The sequence below is a fragment of the Euleptes europaea genome, chromosome 15, assembly GCF_029931775.1.
Source record: "Euleptes europaea isolate rEulEur1 chromosome 15, rEulEur1.hap1, whole genome shotgun sequence".
Lineage (NCBI taxonomy): Eukaryota > Metazoa > Chordata > Lepidosauria > Squamata > Sphaerodactylidae > Euleptes > Euleptes europaea.
In genome coordinates, this window is record NC_079326.1 from 33,550,660 (window position 1) to 33,573,037 (window position 22,378).

At 42.3% G+C, this 22,378-nt stretch overlaps 1 protein-coding gene across 1 annotated transcript in view; it reads right to left on the reverse strand.

The window, feature by feature from the left end:
* Window positions 1-5,466: 5,466 nt before the first annotated feature.
* Window positions 5,467-22,378, reverse strand: part of DPP4 (dipeptidyl peptidase 4) — an 81,733-nt gene continuing 64,821 nt past the window's right edge. Inside the window, exons 23-27 of the mRNA XM_056861178.1 lie at window positions 21,090-21,189; window positions 17,826-17,890; window positions 7,404-7,476; window positions 7,086-7,159; window positions 5,467-5,608 (exon numbers count right to left, since the gene is read on the reverse strand). Coding sequence (XP_056717156.1) covers window positions 5,510-5,608; window positions 7,086-7,159; window positions 7,404-7,476; window positions 17,826-17,890; window positions 21,090-21,189 — 411 coding nt within the window. The 3' untranslated portion in view covers window positions 5,467-5,509. The remainder of the gene's footprint in view (window positions 5,609-7,085; window positions 7,160-7,403; window positions 7,477-17,825; window positions 17,891-21,089; window positions 21,190-22,378) is intronic.

Sequence of the window (22,378 nt, forward strand, 5' to 3'; positions counted from 1 at the left end):
CACAAGTGCTATATGGCAAAGCCATATTGGCTTATTGGTTTGGCTGGGAAAGGCTGTTGAAGGTATGTGCACACACAGAACCTTTGCATCAACAGTGGTGGCCAGCGAGGGCTGACCTTGGAGATGGTAACTGAGCAAGAACTGCACACATCTGCACATGCTGTGGTTGTTCAATGGCCAGTGGAGCGCAAGTTTATACCCAAGGGCCCCGCCCCCATTCCCTAGACTCTGCATGTCATGCACTAGATCACCCCAGCTGCTCATGTGCCAAAAGTAGGTTAAATCAAGTTGGCATAATAAAAAGCATTGGGTTGGATCCAACCGGTTTTTCCACTGGTGAAAAAGGAAGACAGGAATCCCCTTTGACCACTGAAAAGACCTGTTTGAGATCATGAGACCGGGCTGTACTAAGGAAGGGAAATGGCTGAGTAAATTGAATGAAAAAACTGGCTGGATCCAACTCATTGCGTCTAAGATTACTTTGAGGCCGCAGTTCCAGAGGGTAGCTGTGCTGGTTTGCAGTACAACAGCTAGTCGAGTCCAGTAGCATCTTAGAGACCAACAAGATTTTCGAGGTGTGAGATTTCGAGCATCAAAGGTATTTGACAAGGAAGCCTTGACTCTCAAAAGCTGATATCCCGAAAATCTTGTTAGTCTCTAAGGTGCTACTGGACCCGAATCTTTCAGGCCACAGTTTCTTTCCTTAGACGATTTGCCTTAGAATCATTCAAATTCTTCAGATCCGTATTATGCACATTTTATTACCATATACAATTAAAATATTTGCATTCAATAAAGATGTGTTTTTAAATTTAGGAAAAAGTATAGCTGCATTCAGATTGCAGTTATTTGGTATTGTTGATCCACTGTAATTTTTGAAGAGAAGTCTAGTATAGCAGCGCAATGCAGATTTATCCCATGAAGGAGACTGCTAATGGGTGAATAAATTGCTGACTTTCTGTATCAAAATGATCAAAGCGAATTAGAAATAGAACCTGTCTAGCTTTTCTGGATACTGTGAAATCAATGTATTCAGTGGCATTCTGCATTTTTGTTCAGTATTTCTGAGGGTTTTGTTTTTTTAGTTACTCAGTTTTTGTGAGAATTTAAATACTACTCCATTGTTAATCCCAACATTTTGAAATCACGGGGGGGGGGGGAAAGAGGGGGGAAAGCAAATGGTAGTGTTACAGTTACTTAAAATTTCATATTTCCTGGTCACAATTGCTGAATTTCTTGGATGTAATTTATTACAAAAGTTTAAGTAACGTGTATATGTGAATAGAATATTGTGTTTTTCACATCTTCGGAGATGTTATGTGGAAATAAAATATTTATCCTTACTATTCTTCAAAGGCTGTTTACTGTGCCTGTCATTTGTTCTGCACGCAGCAGGCCTGATGTGGTGAGAGCAACCCAGGAGTGAAAACAGGTCTCTGTGCATGGGCCCGCCTGCCCACATGGCCCTACATCCATTACCCGGGCTTCTCATGTGATGCGCTGACACACACACACACAGACACACACACACACATGCTGTCTCACACATGATCAGTAGTGTTAGCTCTGGTCATTGCAGCCTTTTAAAGGGATGAGACTAGAGGTTTATTTAGCAGGTTATGTGCTATTACTTGCTTCCATACCATGAAAAGCTTCAGCTGCCCATTCCCTCTAGCCTCTGCAACAGAAGGCAGGACATTTTTTTTAAATCTCCAGGCAGCTGGCAACCCTAGATAAGAGTAGCATGTACTCATATAGGTACTTGGTTCCTTGCCCATTCTGCTTGGCTGGCCGCCAATCCATAGTGAGGGAAACCCTCTGCGAATAGCAGACACATAGCCAGCACGTCTGGCTCTGGACCAGCCTGATAGTTTAGTAACAGTGCAATCCTAACAACACTTTCCTAATCACTTGAAACTAACGGTGAATTCTTAACATTAATGATCAGCATTGATTGATACACTACAGGTAACAAGCAGGCAGCTCATTCCTGAGCCTTGCGGAGACTGGGGATTTTATACGGGTCAATTAAAAAAACAAAAACAAGAATAACTTTGAACACCCGCATTAAAATGGGTTTTTCCTATCCAAACATATTCAAATTGTAGTCAGGGCACACACAAAATTCACAAACGGTTGCATGCTGCTAAAAACACACCCTGGCGCAGAGTTGAACAGGAAATTTCTCCAGCCCTCTAGATGATTTAGTTGCTTAATTAAAAATATTTATGTACTCACCTTTTTTCCAGGCATCCTTGGCCCCCAAGGGACCCATTTGTAATATGAACTCTGAACGATTCAATATAATGTTAAAAGCACAGTAGAAACAAAAACTGAAACAACTTATGCCAACCATCAAGTTTTACAGCACTGAGGCAAAGCAAAGAAGATAGGATCCACACACACACACCGAGTTCTTCTAGGTTGATCCAGAGGTATTGAGCAGCCACTGAGAAAGCCCAAACATGGCAGAATGAGACAGCCCATTCCTGAAGGGGGGGTGTTAGGCAGTGGCTGGGGGCGGCACAGTTGCACCGCCTCCACAGAGCCTTCCCGGTCAGAATAAAGGCAAAAAGCGCCTGTTAAAAATAAACAGTAAGAAATAGCCCCATTGCCTTTAGCGAGGCTATTTTGCTGGTGTAGCCTCGCTAAAGGCAATGGGGCTATTTTTTACTTAATCTGGTGAAGATGATGTTTCCTTTCTTCATCAAAGTGCTTTCTTTACTTGTGATACATACCCACACTTTGATTTCATTCTTTCTCCCAGCTCTCTTCCCTTTCTGGCTTGTTTTGCATTCACACCTAATCTCACAGACAGCTCACCATGCCATGTAGCAAGTAGGTTTGATGCTGATGTACTGAATGTAACAGTCGTGTCAAACTTTGCTATACTTCTAGGCCCTGATGCTATTATGAAAAGCTGCTAACATTTTCACTGGGACAATTTTGCACTCATTACAGAGCTAAAATTTCTCCAACAACCTTCAGTTGCTCTACAGGATGCTAACAAATGGTTTGTAAAATGAATGGTGCACAATTTTTAATTGCCTAACCAACAAATAGCCTCTGGTATCACAAATATAGTTTTATTATATTATATGTAAGACATTTATACATGTATGACAAAATAATTCGCTTGTCCCATACATTTTACAAGGTCTCTGTTGTATCTTGTCTATAGTTAAAGGCAAATTAACTCTCTAAGAACATGTTAAATGTTTTCTAAGGCACATTGATCACAAGTAGCATAACATTTCATGAGTAGGCAGTGTATCCTGTATCTGTACATAAGTGAGCAATGAAGCCATAAACTACAACCTATTCACATAAATGTATTGTTCACAATAGCCAAAGCACAGTGCAATTAATTTTTTTACTGATGCTATCTGTTCCTCGTGCATCAACAGTGTGCATGAGCAGGGGGAAAGTAAACAAAATACTCCACAGGCCTTAAAATTACCTAAAGTAAGTTGCAGACCTGTAATACACACCAAGCACAACTTCCCATAGACATCATGTACCACTGATGATGCCAGGAAATTATAACTGTCCAGAGTGAATGGCTCTATGACTCATATGTGCATTCAGGCGATGGCGTCTGCAACCTCCTTCACTCACAGTCCTGTGGGATGCACTTCCCACTGATGTGAACCATTGTTCCTTGTATATGTGAAAGAGAACATCAAGCATTAATTGATACTTTTCCTCCCAATGGTGTATTCCACTAGAAGGGAAAAACCATTTGGGTATTAAAAAACCCATGTGGTCAGCACCACACGTATGACTCACACACTACCCGAATTGTGTGGAATAAACTCATTATGGGTTGGCTCCCACACAGTGTGCAAGGGCTTTTTGACCATGGAATACAACTTCTTGGATCCTCCCTCCTGCTTCCCCCCCCCTAGATTCCTGGGGCCAGTTTGGGCTGCCCGGGGGTGGGGGGGAAGCCAAGCAAGCTGAGCTCTGTGGGCAGAGGTCCTTGCACCTGTGGAACCTCTGCACTGGAGCCAACCACCCATTTGCAAATGTGGGAAGAGGTCTTGCCTCAGGCCATTGTTGGAAATGGGAGGTAGATTTTTTTTAATCTAATGTTGCAAGGAAGATCTTAGGAAGGACAGTTTACTAGTGGTATTGAGAATTTTGCCAAAGAAGCAAAATAATTGCCATAATTAGATCTTTTTTAAAGTCCCAAAGCACATCGGTGTAATCATTCATATTTCTGCTGCAGTGGTTTGGTCCTTTCAAAGTAACTGAAAGGTAGAGCATCTGTTTGGTATGCAGAAGCTCCCAGGTTCAATCCACAGCATCTCCAGTTAAAGGGACTAAGCAAGTTGGTGATGTGAAAGACCTCAGTCTGAGACCCTGGAGAGCCGCTGCTGGTCTAAGTGGACAATACTGACTTTGATGGACCAAGGGTCTGGCTCAGTATATGGCAGCTTCATATATTCCCATGATTCATAAAATCACATTTTGATCATTTTCTGCTCATTGGTACCAAAACAGGCATGTATTCCTGGTTCTCAAAGTGCTCTGCCATTGCCAAGCTCAGCATCTGGCTTCATTTACTCGGCAGACAAGCAACAAACCATGACCTGGAGAAGCTACAAATTTCATTTTTAGAGAGTTGTTACAGAAAGATGACCATGATCTGGAAGAATCATGGGATACTAGTTCGATGAATTTTTTTGCATTAACTTACATTTGCATTAACTTTGCATTAACAGAATACTAATCTTAATATTACTATCATATCAGCAACCTGAAATAAGTTTCCCTTCCTTTCAGGAGTATAATTTCATAATTTCCATCCTAACTTCATTTAAAAAAAATGAGTTTCCAAATATTTTAGGCAACTCTCCTGTTTTCTGAGATTCTGGGAGCACACATCAATTTCAGGGAAAAGTTGCTTGCTCAAATGACCCGTTTGCCTACATTGGTTGCAAGTCATATGGACACTTCTGGAGGAGCTTATAGTTCACATTTAGACAGACATTTTCACTTGCAATGTATTCCATATAAAACCCTGAACTGTATATGCTGAAATTATTATTACATTAATACTACCTTGCATACAAACCAAGCAACAATTCAAGATATTTTTCCCATATTTGGATCAAGGAACAAGCAAACCCCATTCTTTCTTTCAAAAGAGCAACATTTGAGTATTTAAAAAAGAGACTGCTGCAATGCCTCTTGTATACATCCATGTCTAGAGCTTTGCACATGGGATTTGGGAAGAGGAAACCCATCTGGCTCACTTGAAATTGAGATCCTCAAACACAGAGAACAGAGGCACACTTGTGCTTATTTGCTTTATGCTCCTCAATGGATCACTGTATGCAGCGAAATGCAGGGGGAAAAACATATTTTCTTCATTCCTTATGTCCACAGACTTCCCTATTACTGTCAGTGCAATGCAAAGTGAGCCAATTAACTAGGAAAGTGCTCTTATCCAGAACATCATCAAACAAATCTTGGTATGAGATGCAAATTGTTATTGCAAGGATTATGACAGTGCAAAACACTGTTTGATAAAATGGCTCATATGGGTATAGATATGGCTGTGGGCGTGGCCTCCAATGCCGTGATCTTTATCTGTATACCACTGCAGAAAAGAAAGAAAATAACATCATCAAATGGGGATAGTCCAGGCAAAGAATTGTTCCAAAAAAGTGTCCCCCCAAAAGTTGTCTTTTAAATAAAGGTTAAGATTTCCAACTTGTCCCATTCTTTAGGAAATGTAATTGTAAAGTATTTGGATGATACAAAATGTACCAAATAAATAAAATAGATGTTTGAAGGGCAGGCCAGCCCTGTAAACCTCACACTGCACAGGCTCTCACTGGCACTTGCAATTTTGTTTTTAAATACACATGTATGTAGCTTTAAAGTTCCATTAGTGTGGCCCCCCCAGCAAAGAGACATAGCCAGTGCACCAGCTATGCAATTTCACATTGGTGCAATTTAACAGATGCTTTGCTAGGTGCTTTTAGAATTCCAGTTAAGCAAAATGTCCATGGGACTAATGGTTGAAAGTGCCGTCAAGACGCAGCCGATTTATGACGACCCAGTAGGGTTTTCAAGGCAAGAGATGTTCGGAGGTGGTTTGCCGTTGCCTGCCTCCATGTGGGCTGAGAGAGTTCTGAGAGCGCTGTGATTGGCCCAAGGTCACCCAGCAGGCTTCATGTGGAGGAGTGGGGAATCAAACCCAGCTTTCCAGATTAGAGTCCGCCGCTCATGGGAAGGAGTGGGGAGTCTAACCCGGTTCTCCTCCAAGGTAGAGTCCGCTGCTCTTAACCACTACACCATGCTGGCTCTATGGGGCTAATACGGTGAGAAAAATCAAATATTTCACTCAAGGGATGCTTCAATACCTTCCACCGTGGGGGCCACTGGGCAGTGCTGGACAGCTATTATGTGAACTTGAAGTTTCAAAACTACCCATTGATTACATTTTTTAAAAAATCCCTCATGACACTCTCCAACTACAGTATCATCCTAGCTGTCATTTGGTATGCAGACTATTTGTGCTCAAGCTATCATATCTGCAGGGACTCTAACTAGCTGGAAGAAGCAAAATGTGCAATGAAAACAAGATTATATTCTACAGGGACTGAGAGAGAGAGACTGGGAGATGGACACAGAGTGATTGAGAGAAAGAAGCAGGACACAGACAGACTCGTTCAAAAAGAAGGAACCCACGTGCAAACTGATACTAGACTGTCTTTCTTTCAAAGGTCTGATCAAAGAGCACACAAAGAGCAGAGCCCAGGCAGAGTCTGCAAAAAATGCCAACCATCTGTTTGGAGGAGTACAAGTAGAACTGGGAAGCAGAGGGCTGGATTCTATCTTCCCTCCCCCTTCCCACACCCTGAATCAATGCTACTGCAGAGACTCTGTCTGGGCCTCTGCCCAGCTTGTGGAAAATTTGTGTACAGCATCTGTTTGTATGTCTGCATTTTCTCCTGTTTGACTGGCATGGGTGCACCTTTTATAAACACTACCTCCTTATGTTACGTCTGTTCCTTGGATAAGAATGTGCTTGGTAAACTGAGTAACCGAAGTTATTTATGAAGACATACCATTGCCTGAAAGTCCACTTCCGCATCAACCAGAGCTTTTGAGATCTGGGCTGCTTGCTGAAAATGAACGTTGTCTGGGAATTAAAAACAGAGACAATATTCATTAATCAATACGGTGTGTCATGCGTAAGGGAGGAAGATCAACAAATGAGCTCAGCCACCATCCTTCGTCCCTCCTTATGAAACAGTAACCACGCAGCGGTGAACAGAATTGTTCTCAAGACTGCACAACTGTTGTGCCACTCTGCTCTGTTTTATTAGCAGCAACACTGCAATTTTGTGTGAACTGATGAGGAAGTCCAGTTAACAACAGCTTACCATCTGCTGTTCCATGGATCAGAAGATAGTCAACATCTCGGAAGTTCTCAGCCCTGGCCATAACGGTAGAATTCTAGAATATATATGTTAAAAGAGAGAGAGAGAGAAACCATAACTCCAGTTACAATCCACCAAAAAAACTTCAGTATGAATCAATGCAACACATTGCTTCTCAATTCAGAAAGCCTCCCCCCCCACACACACACACACATAGAGGGCAGAGTGGAATTTTCATGTTAATACGCCTGCTAAAGAAATTTGCAAAACAAATTTAAAAATTTAGGGCGGAAAAGTCATTAAATGCCTTGATCACACCCTTTAAAGAATTTCCCAGTTTATTCGCTAAGTCTAATCAATCCTGCTTATTTTGTGTCTACTAATAATAATTAAGTGCTGACCAGTTGCAACTGACTTATGGTGACCCCTCAAGGGGTTTTCAAGGCAAGAGATAAGCAGAGGTGGTTTGCCAGTGCCTTCCTCTGCATAGCAACCTTGATCTTCCTTGGTGGTCTCCCATCCAAGTACTAATCACAGCCGTCATCTTAAATAGACAGGCATATGTTCAAAGCATAACAAAAAAAACCTCCACCAGTTGCAATTATTAAAAACCACACCCATCACAGATGGCAATCAAAAGCCAATTGACATAAATATGCCTTACACAACTTTCAAAAGATGCACAGAACACATGTACACTCCCAAAGAAAGACTCATGGTACCACCATTTCAGAATGAAGGCGATGAATGGCTTGTTGAAATATTCCCTCCTCTCCCCCAGAAACATTCTCTGCATACAGAAAATTAGTACTTCATGGTGAAGCTTAGGCTAGAATCCTTCTTCCTGACATGCATCTTGAATTTAGCTTGAAAGTCAAGGTTGGGATGGGGCTAGATTGGCTGGGACTAGATACTGTAGCAGTGGGTCATTTGCTTCTGAAGATGGACACCATATTCTGCATGAGCCAGAACTCATAGTCAAGGAAAGCCCTGTATGGAAACATGTCCACTGTGAAATATGACACACCTGTATCTCATTTTACCCACCAAGCAACCTGAATAATGTGGCTGGACCACATGTTCAAGCCCAGCACTCTAATCACTACATCTCATGGTCCTGTACATTTCAAGTTTACATGTAGGGAAAAACCTCTGACAAAGTACAGCTTTGTACTTCTAAATGGCTAGACAACATCAACTCCAAGAAGCCTATGTACAAGAAACAGGACATCCTGGTGTCAGAAACAAAAACAGAACAGGGCTTCTTTTAGCACCTTTTCAGTCAGACACTGATTCAGCCCATGTTTGGAACCCTGACTTGACTGGAAAGAAAGAAAAACAATGCATGATGCGCCATGTGTGGCTGGACCCTGCATTGAACATGCAGAGCAGATTCTGTTGTTCCTGTTAATAGTATAAGTGCATGTGCCACATTTAACAGATGGTCAACACAGTCCACTCTGAAGCACCAACTTCAAATCTGGAGAAAGATGGGAACTGATCCCATCACTACTCTTTCTCTTTCAACAAGTGATTGATGCTGTCAAAGTGCTGTGAAAGTTAACAACTAGCTGTTCAAGTGGGCGCAGAGGTGCAAATTCTCATATGCAGCAATGAGGATCTATGCAAAAAAGGAAGAACTACACTGCGCCAAGATTTTTGTACTGCATTCTTCTCGGTCCTATGGTCCACTAGTTACTCACGTCAACTACTGAGGATGAATTTGGGATTCAACACAACACCTTTGTAGCTTGCAAGGAACAGATGCAATGAATCAGAGCATCTGGGCCCAAACAAAAATCACGTGTGGACACGCCTTCAGTTTCATGGTGTGATTGACCTCATTTTTCTCAGTTTCCAACAGTCAAAAAGTTGCATGCAAGTTGCTCCCAAGAATTAGGAGACAGTCATAAATGAAGTCACCGTCCACATACTTCAGTCACTAAGGAAAACTTGCTGAGTTTCGTTTATAATGCTCACAAGGTAAACTGGGCCAAAAGCAGTCCACCCTAACAAGGGAAGAACTGAGCCCCACCTTTCCAACCAGGGCTTTCAAACAATGCGCGCTGATGTTAGGCCACTGGGATCTTTTTCAGGCAAATAAATTTCTGAGCATGACTAAATAGTTTCCAAGAAATCCTCTGCTGCCCTCTGTTACTCTTTAGCTCTAAGGCCACCGCAAGAAGAACGGGGCTTTGTTAAAAAGATCACACAGCAGTCAACATTTTATCAGCCTTCAACAAACAAGTTAAAGTTTGGCTGGAATCTGAAGGTCTCTCTCCCTTCGGCATGTTTTTTGGATAGTAGAACAAATGTCATATCAGTACAAGATGGCATATTTACAAAATTGTACCCTGTTTTGCATAACCTAATGATGCAGCAGTTCTTGAGGACTGAACATTTCAAATCTGCTAGCAGAAGATTGCCAAAACTATGACTGCTTCAAATTCTTGCCAACGGCATATCAAAATTCAGAGAGAGAGAGAGAGAGAGAGAGAGAGATGCAAAACAACCTTTTTCACAAGTTTAACAGTCCTCCCGGGTTCACGCTCCTGGCAGCCCCATGACTCATAGTAACCGCAACTCCCGTTCCCCCCTTCTCCTCAAGCCATCAGCTCTGTCTTTTTTCCTCTCACACTATGTCAGTCCAGTTGCATCCATGAGCTTTCTAGGGGTAGCAAAATGTGTGAATTCTGACCTACTGGGTTTCCCTTCTTTTCTGGCCTGCCATTTAGGAAAAAACACACACAGGGGGGTTCTCAGTTTTCTATTCATTCTCCCTCTCTCACACACAAACCGATATGCCATTTTATTGTTCTTCCCAAGCCTTCTGAGCTACACAAGTAACTTTTCCAACATCTTTTCCCTCCCAAAAAAAACTGTTCGCAAAGACGTGGAAGAAAGCTCAGGTTTAAGAATGATTTTCCTGTGGTTATGCAGGAATCCATGCATACATGTAAAAAAAGAACTTTGGAACGGGCCCCGAACTACAATTGTAACCTCAAGAAAAATGTTCGGTATTTTGAACAGAATCTTTGAATTTCCAAGACAAGCAAGTATTCTTGGAAGCTTAACAGAATACTTGTTCTCACTCTATAAGAAGATTGTCATTTAGGGCAGGGAGTAATTTTTTGTTCTGAATTTGATAAATTGATCTTTTTACTTTTTGACTGATTCGCATGTAACCCTCAGAATGTCACAATTTGCTATTGCGGCCAGGAAGATTAGAGCTCTTAATTCTGTGCAGAATTCTGTGCAGAATTAAGAAAAATTCTGCACAGGAAATCAAATAATGTTTTTACAGAGATTGTGTGTGTAATTGATTTTACCAGGGCAATTTATACCATTGTAATTTTATCTTTTTCTGATATGTTAAGTTTTCTGTATATATGTCAGGATCTTTTGTAATGGCCTATGGCCAAACAAATAAACGAATATTCACTCACTTTGGAACAGGCCACAAACTACAATTGTAACTTCAAGAAAAATCTTCAGTATTTTGAACAGAATCTTTGAATTTCCAAGACAAGCAAGTGTACTTGGAAGCTTAACAGCATACTTGTTCTCACTCTATAAGAAGGTTGTCATTTAGGGCTGACAGGTGCAACTTTATCACCTGATGACTGCCCCACAGAGTGACACCTTGCAAGGGTAAATGGGCCATGACAAGCATACTATCACAGACAGACCTTTCCCTTCACCTGATATCAAAACCAATGGAATCTGTTCTTATATTCATCTGACAGACATCGTGCTCACTCACCAAGGAATACACCTGCATAGGAGAACCAGGCTTCAAAGTATTGTTACACACCCGGTGTGTCTCAGCACTTCAGGTTAAGTCTCAAGTGCGCACAGGTGACATTTCTAAAGTCAGCAACAGCAGAAAACTCCCTGCGCATCAAACCTCTTGATGCACAAAGATAGTAGAATCATAGAATCATAGAGTTGGAAGGGACCACCAGGGTCATCTAGTCCAACCCCCTGCACAATGCAGGAACTTCACAACTACCTCCCCCCACACACACACACCCAGTGACCCCTACTCCATCACCAAAATATGGCCAAGATGCCCTCCCTCTCATGAACTGCCTAAGGTCACAGAATCAGGATTGCTGACAGATGGCCATCTAACCTCTTCTTAAAAACCTCCAGGGAAGGAGAGCTTACTACCTCCCGAGGAAGCCTGTTCCACTGAGTAGCCACATTCACTGATTTAGGAATGGTACAATGATACAGAATACCACATTTCAGCATTGGATCTACATTTTAATCTGCAGCAGTTAAACTGTACATTCATAACAGCAGAAAACCCATTTTATAATCATATAGACATGAGATGTTAAGAGAGAGAGAGCCAATGTGGTGTAGTGGCTAAGAGCAGCGGGCTCTGATCTGGAGAACCGGGTTTGATTCCCCACTCCTCCATATGAAGCTTGCTGGGTGACCTTGGGCCAGTCACAGTTCTCTCCAAACTCTCTCAGTCCATGCAGAGCCAGGCAATGGCAAACCACTTCTGAATGTTTCTAGCCTTGGAAACCCTACAGGGTCACCATAAGTCAGCTGTGACTTGACAGCATGCACACACAGATATGAGATGTTAAATTTAAAAAAAATCTTTAAAAAACACACCAAGCTTCTTCCTGTTTGACCATTTCTATTAGAAGGCCCATACTACTATAGTGGTGATAAAGGTAAAGGTCCCCTGTGCAAGCACCGGGTCATTCCTGACCCATGGAGTGATGTCACATCCCGACGTTTACGGGGCAGACCTTGTTTGCGGGGTGGTTTGCCAGTGCCTTCCCCAGTCATCTTCCCTTTACCCCCAGCAAGCAGGGTACTCATTTGACCGACCTTGGAAGGATGGAAGGCTGAGTCAACCTTGAGCCGGCTACCTGAAACCAACTTCCGTTGGGATCGAACTCAGGTCGTGAGCAGAGCTTTTGACTGCAGTACTGTAGCTTAACACTCTGCGCCACGGGAATTTGGATGGATATGATGGAACACCATCTCTCCTGATCTAGAAAAAGCCTGCAGCTTGTCTCTTCCAAGACTGACTTCAAAAAGTATAATCGTGAACACAGCAATGAGGGCAAGCATTTACAAAAGACTGGCTGGTGCCACTATTTCTTCACCAGTACCTGAATAATCTGGTGAAGCTCAGTCCCCTTTGATAATAAAAGAACACCCCAGGAGGTTTAAGCCAATAGTTGTGGGGTGGGGGATGAGCAGGGGCAAAAGATGGGACTATCATACAGATCCAGTGGCTTCCTTTCCTTGTCTGAAAAATGCATACAAACCTGGGAAGTTATCATACTTTTATCATTCTGTATGGGATGCCTGTATTCTGGTTCTAATTCTGAACAGTTGTATGCAGTGTGTTTTTAATTTTATGCTGTGACTATTACGCACATATGCTAAATATTGGTGGTGAATTGTACTATCCATCTGCTGTGCACCTCCTCGGTTCAACTGGACTCACAGGCTTTTCAGCTTTTGGAAATAATCTGATTTGCAGCCTAATCTTATTCCCTGAGATGAAGACAAAGAAGAATTGGTTTTTATATGCCAACTTTCTCTACCACTTAAGGAACAATCAAACCAGCTTACAATCACCTTCCCTCCCCCTCCCAACAGACACCCTGTGAGGTAGGTGGGGCTGAGAGAGCTCTAAGAGAACTGTGACTAGCCCAAGGTCACCCAGCTGACTTCATGTGCAGGAGTGGGGAATCAAACCCGGTTCTCCAGATTAGAGTCCACTGCTCCAAACCACCGCTCTCAACCACTAAACCATGCTGGCTCACTGTTGAGGATTCTGACACTGAGTCAAGCGCTCACCCAGTTGTGGCAAACCAGCTCATATTTTCCCCTCTGGTGTGTTGCATTTGCTGAACTATATGCTGCTTACAAAGAAGCGTGTTTTTTCTAGGAAGGGTTGTCCTAACTAGGTCTTCCTTTCTTGCTCAGTTTATGATCCTGGTTAGTTCAAACAGCTAAGAGAGGATGGCCTTCACTGATTTGGACTGATTTGTTTACTCATTCCTGTGTAAAACAGAGAACTGATGATATTGGACTCTTGAAGAGAGAATGTGTAATCCTGAGAAGAGAATGGCTGATGGCAGGGAGGAGGAATAGAACTAGGGAGGGCACCGCGAATTCAAGATCATCAGGAAAACGGAGACAGAGGAGAAAAATCCACCCAAATGTATTTCTTATTGTATGAGACATGCCGAGGAGGTACATTTTCCCCTTGACTGTCACGACATGAATTGAACAAAAGTGTTCCCTTTCCCACCTTTAGGGGAAGCTATGCACTGCGAAGGCCTGATCAGAATATCTGCTCCCTCCTCCTCCTCCTAGCCTGAAACCTCTCCAATTTAATCCTCTGAGTAACACATTGGAAACCTTTCGCTCTTTGGTACTGGCAGTTTCAACGTGGACACTGCCAGCAATGGTTGCGACGCCAACAATATCCGACTCCTGGCATGAAAGGATTCCACAGTCCTCTGGTGCCATCTGTGCCGCGAAGCTGCAGAGTGACTTTCTGCACCCGGAGCACTAACATTTCAATCTGTAGCAAGTTAAGAGGCATTCATTTGCATAAGTGACTCACTAATCTTAAAAGAACCCCCCCCCCAAAAAAAAAATATTCAAAAGCGGAAAGCTTTTTGACTGTGATGACATAGGGAGCTAGGAATTAAGTGGTCAGATCCAAGGAGGGAATTAACAAGCCTGAAGAGGAGCCTGAAGTGGAGAAGACTGAGAGGGGATATGATAACCATCTTCAAGTACTTGAGGGGCTGTCATATAGAGGATGGTGCAGAGTTTTTTTCTGTTGCCCAAGAAGGTCGGACCAGAACCAACGGGTTGAAATTAAATCAAAAGAGTTTCCGTCTAGACATTAGGAAGAATTTTCTAACAGTTAGAGTGGTTCGTCAGTGGAACAGGCTTCCTTGGGAGGTGGTAAGCTCTCCTTCCATGGAGGTTTTTAAGAAGAGGTTAGATGGCCATCTGTCAGCAATGCTGATTCTGTGACCTTAGGCAGATGATGAGAGGGAGGGCATCTTGGCCATCTTCTGGTCACTGGGTGTGTGTGTGTGGGGGAGGTAGTTGTGAATTTCCTGCATTGTGCAGGGGGTTGGACTTGATGATCCTGGTGGTCCCTCCCAATTCTATGATTCTATGATTCTAAGCGCTCAGAATTCTGAGGCAGTGGACAGAAAAAAGCAGAACAGGAAAAAAGCTTTTTAAAAAAGCAACCAAATTTTCTTGTGTCAAGGATTTTCCCTAGAAAGTGTCTTTTTTTCCCCTGCAAGAAGGAAAATAGAAAATTCAAAATACATTATTTTATTTATTTATTTTTTCCATTTGTTACCCCGCTCTTCCCGGCCAAAACCAGGCTTATTATACGAAAAGTAATTTCAGGGAGGGCTGATTTGAAGAGCAGGAACAGTGGGACAGAGTGGGTGCTTACTAGTTTTCCACTTTCATTCCTCTACCCAGGCCACATTTTCCTACTTGGGGCTCTTGATGCATGCTTACAATGGTATATAGGGGGAGAAAGTTGCCATGTAAAAGCAGCAGGTGAGAAAAGTAACCTGCCACAAGATTTCTGTGACCATATCAACCACTTCCAGACACACTTCTTTTTAACAAAGGTGGCCATCAGGATTTTGTTATGTGTTTGCAATCTAATGCCCTGATTATTATTATTTTTAAAATCCAGTTGTCCATGTATTCGTTTGCCTTCTCTGTTTCCATTTGCTGACTTTCACAGCAGGAAACCTCTCTGAACTTGTTTTTTTTTTTTTTTAAAAAAAATGCTTTCACACACATCTATTTTACTTGGAAACTTGCAAATGAATTGGCCCCTCCTTTCCAGAGTTTGAAGACTCCACATTAATACTGCATAAAAGGTCACACATCTGGCTGTGAACCAAGAACTGCCCAGCTACCAGGAAAGGCAGAATGGATACAAATTGTAAACATAGTACAATGTGAAAACAATAGATAACAAACTGGGAGTTGAATCCTACAGTATGCTAGGGATGGGTGCTGATCGAAGAAGCTTTTTCCTTCATTTCCCTTACTTCAGCAGGCACCGGTGAATGCTGAAAAGGACAGGGTTTGAGGAACCCGGGAGGATGAAAAGCCATGGTGGCTGCCATGAGGATGAGCTTAGTAAAAAGAAGCATGTTTACATTTATTTATTCAGAAGATTTATGTCCTGACTTTCAGCCCAATCAGGGCCACCAAGGTGGCTTACAACAAAAGCAGAGTAATATAAAAACATATTCTAAAACAATTTAAAAACCAGAACTAAATTCGCATATATAAACAGAGAGGCATCAATTAAAACATGAGTGTGTGTAAAGTGCCATCAAGTCACATCTGACTTAAGGCAACCCCAGTGGGGTTTTCAAGGCAAGAGACTTACAGAGGTGGCTTGCCGTTGCCTTCCTCTGCATAGTGACCCTGGTATTCCTTGGTGGTCTCCCATTCGATTACTAACCAGGGGCAACCAATTAAAACATAGACACTAATTAAAAACAAAGGGCGGGGAGGAGGGATTATTGAAGGGAGAGCAGACCAAAGAGCAATGATGATTCTATGACCTTAAGTAGATAATTAGAGGGAGGGCATCTTGGCCTTCTTCTGGGCATGGAGTAGGGGTCACTGAGGGTTTGTATGGGGGAGGTCATTGTGAATTTCCTGCATTGTGCAGGGGGTTGGACTAGATGACCCTGGTGGTCCCTTCCAACTCTATGATTCTATGGTTCTATGATTCTTGCAGAAGACAGTGACATGAGGGGACAGACACATACCTCTAGGGTGGGAATTCCACAATCTTGGTACCACAACTAAAAAGGCCCTTCTCAGGTTGCCCCCCAACATCAGAAGGCTGGGGCCACCAAAACAGGGCCTCAGAAGATGACCACAGGGATTGGGTAGGTTTGTATGGGAGTAGGCGGTCCTTAAAGTACGCTGGCTCCGCACCATATAGGGCTTTAAAGGTATTCAATACCAGTGAAGATAAGCACAAAGACATATGAGTGCACACACGAAAGAGGCTTTCGTGCAACCCAAAGTGGCTCTTGTTCAGCCCGATAAAGAGATGCTCTGGATTCAGCCATGCTGTTTCTCTTCATCTCAAAGGTGGTGGTTGAAACTAGAGGTGTGAACCATTCCCCGCCCCCTTGCCGGTATTTCTCAGGTTCGGGTTTAATAGACCCGGATATTTTCTAAAAGTCAGGAAAAGCTGAATACTTAATTTGGCTTTTTCCAAAAAACCTGAAAAGTTTGGGGTTAATAAACCCGAACCTGAAAAATACAGGGTGCAGAACTGAAGGCAGGGTTTGGAGTGAGCCCCCCCCCTCAGTTCTGAGCCCCCCCCCCTCCATACAGAGTTTGAATGGGGCGAAAAAGAATTGAAGGCTGAGCTGGCTCAGTTTTTTGTCCTGCCAGCTCCGAAACCGATGGTGGACCCAGCCAGCAGCAGGTAAAGGAGGGAGGGAGCGGTTTTTTAAAAATGGAAGTGGGGCCAAAGCGGCCCAGAGTAATGCTGAATAAATTCTGCATTATTTGGGATCCACTTTTTGGCTCCCTTTAATCGCTAACATTTTTCGGTATTAAAAAAAACCCCAAAATACTAAAAAGGTATTTTTCCGTGTTTTTTAAGTTTGACATATCAATATGCACACCCCTAGCTGAAACTATTCCAGTGCTCTGGAATAATCTTCATGTATTTGCCATATGGCTGGTGAGTGACCCCAGACAAAAGTGGGGCAGAGCAGCATTGCTTTAAGTCAACTGGCTGCAGAATTTTGAGCTTCTGTCCCTCAAACTCAAGTCAACATACCAGTGCAGCTTGCTGGTTAGAGACTTCTCCATGTAGCAAGTCATTTGTACGAAACTAGTGACACAGATGGTTTCCGCTGTTGTCATCTAAAAATCAAACTCGTGAAGTTGTATTTCAAACAATAATCTTGTGTGTGTGAACTGAGCCTTACAAAAAGCTTGGTTCGTTGCAAAAAGCTTGTTCAGAACCTCCTGTTAGACAGCCTAACATGCTCTAGTCTGATTCAGAGATTGTAACTGCATAATGCATGGAACACTCTAATTTATCAACAATACCAAATGTGGTATCTGAAACACAGTTTACCATAGTTTTTCAATAAATGCTTAGGGGGAAAAGTATATGTGTAATCCAAACTGAACAAAAAAAATTGGAGGAGCATAACTATTATAGCATTTTTGAATTGGGAACAAGTATATGAGTAATTCATTTAGAACCATCTGGAACGTATGAACATTCACCCAACTGTATAAAGTATGCTCTCTATAAAAACTGTATATTACAAAGTCTTTAAAATGCACAGTGTAGCTCTGCATCTATAAAATTATGTTCTGAAGATCCTGCCTTACCTCATAGTTATGCAGATTATCATCTGCTGTAGGAAGGCCCATGTAACGTTCAGTGTATATGGAATCTGTAAAATTAGACAAGTACAGTCAACACTGTTAAAATGGTCTCCTTTTAAAGATAGTCCCAACATGACTAAGATGGGTCAAAGCAATATAAAGTACACCTTCCTAACTGGAAAAAGTTACCACCTTTTCTAGTATTAAGTATTCTAGATAACCACACTTGGTTATTAATAGTCAATGTGCAGTCATCTATGGCAACGGCATTATTAAGCACTCCCAAATATCTTCTGCCAAAGGGTTGGATCCAGCCGGTATTTTTTTGCGAAGTCTCACTTACTGGTAATCTTGCTCCTTTCTGCAGTCCCCATCACATGTGCCTTTTGTCTATGCAGGTCCTATGACCCCTGGCATAGTCTTTTTGTGGTAAAAAAATATCCTCTCCTCTGTTTTTCACCAGAAAAAAAATCTGGTTGGAGCCACCCTGATGTTACATTATTACTGTTCTCTCAGAAAGAAAGCTGGTAGCTTTGTTGTCTATTGGCTGATGTCTGTGATGGCGGCTGAACTAAAATGATACTAACAAAGCAATCAAGACATGGCTATTCCTTTAAGGGTACTTCAATTTCAACTTGGTACACCGATGTCTTGATGATATTCTCCCAGCACATTGTTCATTTTCATTTAGGGCGCCCTTTTTGTAATTTTATAATACTAACAGTGCGATCCTAAGAGGGGGGAGTTGTGGTGGGCTCAGGGATGGTGCTGCCGTGCCACCCCCTGAGCAGCTTGCTGCCATGCACAGCAAGCCAAAAATAGTTTCCCCCCCAAAAAAAACTGTGAAATCGCACCATAGGGTTTCACAGGGTGGTGCCACCAATTTTGCAGGTGTAAGTTTGCGCCTGCAAAAGGGGCATTCCTGGGGTGAGAGGGCTTAGGGAAATTCCTGATCTGGGAATTCCCCTTTTGGCGCTGTCGTAAACCCCTGCACCAGAGCTACACTCCTGCGGCAGCTGTTTGGCACCCAGGCAAGGCACTGCCGCACCACTCCACACCGTGCCGGCATAGGGGCCACTTTAGATGGTGTGTCTCACGCCACCTCCAGAGGTGTTCCCCCCCCTTTAGGATTGGGCTACTCATCTCACAATCCCCTAAGCTTCTGCTATGCCCTACCCCCATTGGCTAGAGGATTGTTCCCGAACCAATTTCCATTGTTAGTTTTCTTGAAGGGGTCAGGACCATGGCATTCCCAGCCATAACAGCCAGAAATGGGCTACTCACCGTGAATGAATTTCAATATAAGTTAAGGAAAAAAATGGAATTATGAACTGTTTTTACTAAGCCAGCAAATTGGCTCATGTAGTAATTAGCACAGATTTTTGCCTTTGAGTGTTGTACTTTAAACATAAATTACATATTACCAGATTCTACCTTATTAGGAACAGGGAAAGGGGGTTGGGTTCAGCAGGCTATCATGGTATATTAGGGGGGTTTCTCGGCCAAAAAAGGTATTTTAAAAAATATTGAAATAAATGTTTATTTTTTTTTTAATTAAGCACGTTGCTTGTTTCCCTAGAGATTAACTCCCTGCCATGATACGATGCCACCATGCTTCTCTCTGCTGTCAACATTTGGAAGTACCATGAGAACAGTATACATCTGTAATTGACCTAGACGGCCCTGGTGGCCCCTTCCAACGCTAAGTTTCTAACCATCAGTCTCTACCAGCTTTTGTGAACCAGACAGAAATCTGGGTGTGGGTTGTTGTTTTTTTTAACAGACAAGTTTTTCCTGTACATCACAAGCCCCACCCCCTCACCCCAGTAGGCCAGAATCCCTTCTGACCTTCTCCTTGGGCCTGTTTCAGTGCCCAACATAGCTACACACACACCATCTAGTTAACTGATAAGGGAGCCATCATTACGTCTTTCAATATTTTCTACAACCTTTATTTAGAAACTAGTTGTAACCATGGACTGAAAGCGTATCTCAGAAAAATATAGGAACTTAGGAAAAAATATAAGAAAATATAAAAATTTCCTGTTCTACAATATGTGAATCTTATCAAGGGTGTGAGGGATTCAAACCTCTGAATTCTGCCAGAGGTACTCAAGGGCAATGTGCCAGTGTTCCTACACTTTGTGTCAGCTAATAATGCAAAAACAAAACAAACAAACAAACAAAAACTAACCAAATCAGTGGATTATAGATCAAATCAAGCCTGAACTGACCCTAGAAGCTAAAATGACTAAACGGAGGCTATTGTATTTTGGTCACATTATGAGAAGACAAGAGTCACTCGAAAAGACAGTCATGATAGGAAAAGTTGAGGGCAGCAGGAAAAGCGGAAGACCCAACAAGAGATGGATTGACTCAATAAAGGAAGCCACAGCCCCAAAATTTCCAAGATCTGAGCAAGGCTGTCAAAGATAGGACATTTTGGAGGACTCTGATTCATAGGGTCACCATGAGTCGGAAGCGACTTGACAGCACTTAACACACACACACACAATAATGCCATCCTGAGCAGAGTTACAGCCTTCTAAACCCATTGACTTCAATAGAAAAGTGTAACTCTGCTTAGGATGGCAGCGTAAGTGTTGTTTCTTCACAGTGGTAAACACTACCCTGTGTTAATGTTAAAGGCAAGAAACAAGCAGCAGGATCTTAATTTTTCCAAAATCAGTTTGTAAAGCGTTTTTTTAAAAAAGAAAACAGATTAGAAAACAGATTTTATATCTGAATTCTAATACCTAGCTGAACATAGGAGACCTAACCAGCAATGAGATTCAAATGATGAATATTCCTGTCGAGTATTAAAGAACATGACCCTTTTTTTCCAGAGCTCATCATAAATAAAAGAAGTTAGTAACAGTGCTAATGAATTTTATGGCATTCAGAAATGATCCCACAACACTTTGGAACACATGGCACTTGAGGAATGCAAATGCAGACATTTGCATTATAGTAAAATTTCAAATATTAAGTAATTTTGTGCCTTTTAAAGGTTAAGCAGATTATTTTCATTTTCACATCCAAGTTTCTCTATGGAAAATATGATCCAGGGACACTGTGTAAAACCTCACATGAGTTCATGAAAGAAGACCAAATGGCACTTTACGTGGGAGGAGTACAAAGTCAATATAAAATCTTATGCATCTCAAAACATGTATGTACACATTGCAAAGCATATATAACATTTGCAAGTTTGAGCCTAATGCTTTTCCAAACAGTTCTTCACTTTCCTTACAAACAAGCACATACCGTAAAACTGCCAGCGTGACACCGGAGCGACAGCTATTCCGCACTTGAACACTCCACTCCCTGATCCAAGCACCATGGAGGTCACGTAACCACCGTATGACTGGAAGAAAAGAAATCCAGTTATTGCAAAAAGGTTGAGCACTCTCCATTGCTCTTCACAGATGTGGAGTGGGAGGCTTAAAGAGCTTTTTGCTGGTGCAGCAATGTGTTGGGTGTGAATAGGGTTGCCAACCTCCAAGTACCAGCTGGAGATCTCCTGCTATTACAACTGATCTCCAGCCAATAGAGATCAGTTCACCTGGAGAAAATGGCCGCTTTGGCAATTGGACTCTATGGAATTGAAGTAACTCCCCTCCCCAAACCCAGCCCTCCTCAGGCTCCGCCCCCCCCCAAATCTCCAGGTATTTCCTAACCCAGTGCTGGCAACCCTAGGTGTAAATCAGGGCGTTCGGCTAGGGCACAGATAAGTATACTGGAATTTGAGCACTGTACTCAGACTTCACAGTCTGATACTTCATTACATGATAAACTTCACTACATGAAAAAACCTGGTTTTCCTCATACAGTTGAGATGTTTAAAGTGCAAGATGTGCTAGTCGAGGAGAAGTCCCTGTGGTATCAGACTGGATATTCTGCCTTCTCTGGCTGTTGAATGCAGTGATCTATCACTGAATTTTGATTTATGAGTTCCCCCATGTTTTGCTTCACAACATCTTGAGGGAGTGTTTCATTATCTCTTTGGGTTTTCTGAACTTTCTGAGAAAATTTTTGGAAAAAAACTTAGGTCTTTCTCAGAAAAACCTAACACATGGGAACTTGCCTGTTACACGTGCTGCCAACAACTTACCCCTGTGAGAGCAGAGGAAACTTGCAGCAGAGGAGAGTTTATTATTCCCTTTTGCAGGGGTTGGAAACTGGTAGGAAAGGCCGGTTAGTGATGAACCCATGAACTAGGCTCAAATTTGGAAGAATTGGGTCTGGTTTGTAATGGCTATAGATTTCTAAACTGGGGAGTGTCATATTCTGAATTCTGCCTCCATCACCACTAGTTATGCTGGGGGTGGGACCTTCATCTTCAAAGACAGTGAATACAGAACTGGTGTTTAGGCTTCAGTTTTCTATTTCCCAAAACATAGATGATCCATTAACAGTGCATTGCTTAGCAGAGTTACAGCCTTCTAAATCAACTGAAATAATAAGAAGGGTGCAACCTTGCTTATACATAACAGTAATATTTCCTTAGTAATTTCATTAGTAATATCTATGTTTAGTCATTACCAAGAGAATTA